The sequence below is a fragment of the Pteropus vampyrus genome, unplaced genomic scaffold (genome assembly GCF_000151845.1).
Source record: "Pteropus vampyrus isolate Shadow unplaced genomic scaffold, Pvam_2.0 Scaffold151, whole genome shotgun sequence".
Classification (NCBI taxonomy): domain Eukaryota; kingdom Metazoa; phylum Chordata; class Mammalia; order Chiroptera; family Pteropodidae; genus Pteropus; species Pteropus vampyrus.
In genome coordinates, this window is record NW_011888932.1 from 3,721,998 (window position 1) to 3,726,801 (window position 4,804).

At 36.9% G+C, this 4,804-nt stretch overlaps 1 protein-coding gene across 1 annotated transcript in view; it reads left to right on the plus strand.

Annotated features, from left to right (window-relative positions):
- Nucleotides 1-4,455, plus strand: part of LEPROT — a 14,066-nt gene extending 9,611 nt beyond the window's left edge. Inside the window, exon 4 of the mRNA XM_011369581.2 lies at nt 2,236-4,455. Coding sequence (XP_011367883.1) covers nt 2,236-2,352 — 117 coding nt within the window. The 3' untranslated portion in view covers nt 2,353-4,455. The remainder of the gene's footprint in view (nt 1-2,235) is intronic.
- The last annotated feature ends 349 nt before the right edge of the window (nt 4,456-4,804 follow it).

The following is a 4,804-nucleotide window of genomic DNA, read 5'->3' on the forward strand; positions in this document are numbered from 1 at the left end:
TTTAAGCTATTTTTTTTCAATTATTCTTAAATTCTTGCCTCTTATCATAGGATGATCCAAAGAAACTACAATAGCAATACTTTGCTAGTTCCAAAATGAATATCTAAATAGGACCTTATCACCCAATTCCAATGTGTGTGGGGGCGTTTTCCCCCACACCACCAATGAGCAATCTCCAACACCAGCTGGTTGTCCTACTATTCAGTTCAATTCTGACATTATCTACCCAGGGATAGCATCAGATCCCTCAAGTTAAAGGTTCATTCCCACAGGACTGCCCTCCATTTCAAATGCCAATCAAAAGTCCCGGTTGTTGCCTGTGTGTCTAACTGACTAGCTATGGATCAGAACTTCCCAGGACCCCTTCCTGGGTCTGGTTGATTTGTTCATAGAACTCAGGAAACTGGTTTACTCACTAGATTACCAGTTTATTATAAAAGAATATAACTCAGGAACAGCCAGATGGAAGAGATACATATAAGGCAAGGTATAGGGTAAGGGTGTGGAGCTTCCAAATCCTCTCCAAGTGCACCTCTCTCTCCAGATCACCAAACTGCCAACCCAGAAGCTCTCCAAATCCCGTCTTTTTGGGTTTTTAGGGAGGCTCCATTACGTAGGCATGATCGATCAAATCGTTGTCCACTGGTGATTAATTCAATCTTCAACCCCTCTCCCTTCCCCAAATATCAGGGAGTTGCAACTGAAAGTTCTAACCCTTTAATCACATGGTTGACTTCTCTGGCAATCGGCCCCCATTCTTAGGTGCTTTCCAAAAGTCAGCTCATTAACTTAACAAGAGTCGCTTTTATCATTTTTATCACTTAGGAAATTCCAAGTGTTTTAGGAGTTCTGTGCCAGAAAGGGCAGGAAGACCAAATATATATCTCACAATAGGCATATGCTGCGAGGCAACTATATAGCTACAAAAAGATACAGTGAATAAGATGACATCTTCTATCCAATGCAAAAATTTCTTTTTGTCTTCAAACACATTGTGGGTATAATTTATTCCATTCTTTGATGTTCACTGTCTTTCATACTATTTTTTTGTTCCTCCCAATTACATACTGTTTTAATTTAATGAAACATTTACTTAGGGCATTGAATATCAGATATGCACAAATCTTACATACTCATTCAGTAAGTATCTTTAGAACATCTGTTATTTGTAAGATGCCAGAAATAAGAGAAAGATGCTGTCTCTGTTCTCCAAGAGCACAGAAACTAGCCCAATGGGTAAGTATACAATAAAGGTACTATGTGTGATAATTAAAACATGATCAGACTGCCTTTGAAACACCAAGAGAAATTCCAACTGGCATTTGATGTCACTTTTGATAAATAGGGTTTTGATTAAAGTAGAGAAGGCTATTAAATGGAATGGAACCCAAGTGTGGAAGTGCAATGTGTGGAATAAAGAGCAGCAGTCCCATATGATGGAGCAAAAAAGAAGTGGATGCGATTGAGGTTAGAAAGGTTCATGAAGCCTATTGAGAAGGATCCTGAATGCCGGGCCAGGATGAACTCAGTCTAGATAACGAAAAAGCATTGATGGTTTTCAAATGCAAGATTGTCATGACCTTATTCTTCTTATGCTTCAGACTAAGTACCTCTAAAGTTCTGCTCTAAAGATTTCTATTTTTACCTTTTAATACTGCATCACATTTTATGACAACTTTTTTTGATATTTTTCTATTGGTTAAATTAAAACAAAAAATGCCCACTAGAGGGTACCCTCATCCCCAATTGTGCCTCTGTAGAAAGAATCGTCTGCCACGCTGGAAAGCAGTTTTCATTTGCATGCAGATTATTTTTTAAAGTCTTTTTTTTTTTTTTTTGTCTAGAAAAGAAACAAACCAATCCATACCTCTCCAATTACTATTTTCATGAAAGAAGGCAATGTGTACAAAATTTTCAGTACCCAATGTCATAACCGGACCCTTTATAATCTGCCGTTTGTATTTTACTTAAGGCAATCATCGTCTACTGAAAACAGAAGAAAGATATGTCTAATGCGAAAAATGTTAAGGATGATTCTAGACTTAATTAACAAGCATCACGAAGTAATTAGACTAATTATTGAATAGTTAGTTCACTATCTCCCACCTGTTACATTAAGCCTTTTAGCAGTTTTATGTAATTTTCATTGGATATTTCTAATGCAGAAAATATCAGATTTGCAAAGAGTACAATATGAAGAAAGTAAGGATTTAATCCTTTTTGCTTGTGTTTCAGATCAAATGGGGAGCCTGTGGCCTTGTGCTGGCAGGCAATGCAGTCATTTTCCTTACAATTCAAGGTTTTTTCCTTGTATTTGGAAGAGGAGATGATTTTAGCTGGGAACAGTGGTAGCATTTTCTGATGAAATGCATTTAATTTCTTAAAATTCATACTATATGTATGTGTGTGCACATGTGGCCTTTTACTATGAAGTTCAATATGCTGGGTTTTTTTTATACCTTTATATCATGTTCACTTAAAGGAGGACTATATGAGAAAGAGATTAATTTTATTCCTAACAAATAGAACACTCCATTTACTCAAGTTGAATTATGTTTTTTTGGCTGTTCATATAGTCATGGTGCTCTCTGAAACTATGGCTGTTCATGTATGCAGTGCATCTACACCTTTTGCCTGGGGATATGCCTGGGTAGGAGCAGGTCTTAGTTATGCTCAGGACTCACAAGATACACTTGTGTCCAAGAGACACAGAGGTGACTCCCTCTTTGTGCGGTAGACCCTTGCTTCTCAAAGTGTGGTCTCATAGACCAAGAACATCATCATCTCCTAGGAGCTTATAAATGCAGAATCTGAGACCCCCACCTCAGACCCACTTTGATGAGATCCCAAGTGAATCACATGAGAAGCTCTGTCATAAAAGAATAAGCATTACATATAGGTTCCTTTTCCTCCCCTTGGCTGAACCATTTAACCTCTCTGAGTGTTAGTTGCTCATTTGTAAAACTCGTTTCACCTGCCCTCATGTCGAGGCCTAGTTCAGACTCTCTTTGTTATTTGTGAAATGTCCAAACCTGTAATGTATAGGTCGTCTCAGTAGAGAGCAGCTATGCCTCCACACTGTCTGAAGGGCAATGACCGTTTTCACAGTGCTGGGTGAACAGAATAACCCCAGAGCCCCACTGGGATGCAGGAGAGGAAGGCCAGGCTGGAAACAATCCCTGCTGTAGCAGGATGGGGAAGAATAGGTAATTTTGTTTAATTTTCCTTTATAATCTGTTACTTCCATCTGCTCCTTCCCTATACTGCCCCACCTTTCCCCGCTCCACCAGTACACACAGTCCCAGCAGTTCTGATTTGCCCTTCTTCCTGACTCTGGTGTCTCCTTTCTATAGAGACATGGAACCAAGTAAGCAAGCAGACGGGGAGCTGCTTCATTTCACTTACGTGTTGATGTACTTACTGTCTTTCCTGTAGGACTTTATACACATACACATACCTATAGAACTTTATGCCACTTTTAAATGAATCATTAGGAGTACGTGTCATGCTGGATCCTGTAATCACAGTTTTTCTAGCTTAGCTTTATGTCCAAGACCTATTAAGAAAGCGAGATATGGGAAATAGAACCACTTAATCAGAGTATAAGCAGTGATTTTACAGCATTGTTAATGTGTGAACTGACATACATTCAAAACACAGAACCCTTGAAGTTTGTAATCTTCATAATTAGCACACCCCCTGGAATGATGCTGGGACCAGAAGAAGATAAAAGTGATCCTTAAAAGGACAATATGCAAAGTAATATTTTGACCTTGTGCATGATTTTTTGTTTTCAATGTTCTGTGTACATATAGAATTATTAAAGTTGTTTTTTCCAATATTTATATTAGAAAAATTATAGACACTTTATAATTTTAACCAGAATTTTAAATAACATTTGCAATTATTGTATTATGATAAATTTCACTTTTAACATAAAAGAAAAGTTTAATTTTAGAAGTCTTTATTCTGATATAGCCTTACTTAAAAGATATGGGCAGTTTCTGAAATGGGCAGTTTCGAGCAATATTCTGTCCTGCAATGGAACACTAGCAATAAGTTTTAAGATTCTATGTTGAAAGTCTAGATGGCTTGTAATAGTTTTTCTTTTCTTAAGATGGAAATAGTGTTTAATTTATATTATCTTTTGCAAAAATATCTTTGTTGCTTATATACATTTCAAATAACCAAAGTAGCCTTAATGTGTAGTCTTAAAACATTGCCTCTTGATCGTATTTCCAAAATGATTGATATAAAGTACTTGCATATAGAATATTGGTGTCTATTCCCTAATAATGGAATGGTTTGTTGAAATAGTAGATTATTGGATTTGCTATGTATCTGAAAACAGACAATTGTTTGGAAGTGACTACATTTCATTTAAATGATACATGTCAGTAGGGAGTATTGCTATATATATGAATGTACAATATAAAAGTTTCATCTTGGTGACAAGTGTTGGGCATTTTTTTTTTCTTATAAAAGTTTAATTTTTTTTCTATGCACCGTAAACTATATTTTGGAGATTCAAAGCACATTGACTACATTCTGAAACTGAGATTACACATAAAGAATTGCCTACAAGTAAGTAATCCTATGAAAGAATTTTCTATCACTTTCCAAACAACTGGCTTACAGGTAGACTTTGAAACACTTTTCTCACAGAAACAATATTATGCATTGGTGATTAAGTTCCCAGGCCAAGCCTTTGAGGAGCAGTAAACCCGAATGTTGCCGACCTATAGTAGTCAAGGTGCCTGCCTGAGATTTGGGTCTTGGAAACAGGGTAGGGTGAACAGTGGAG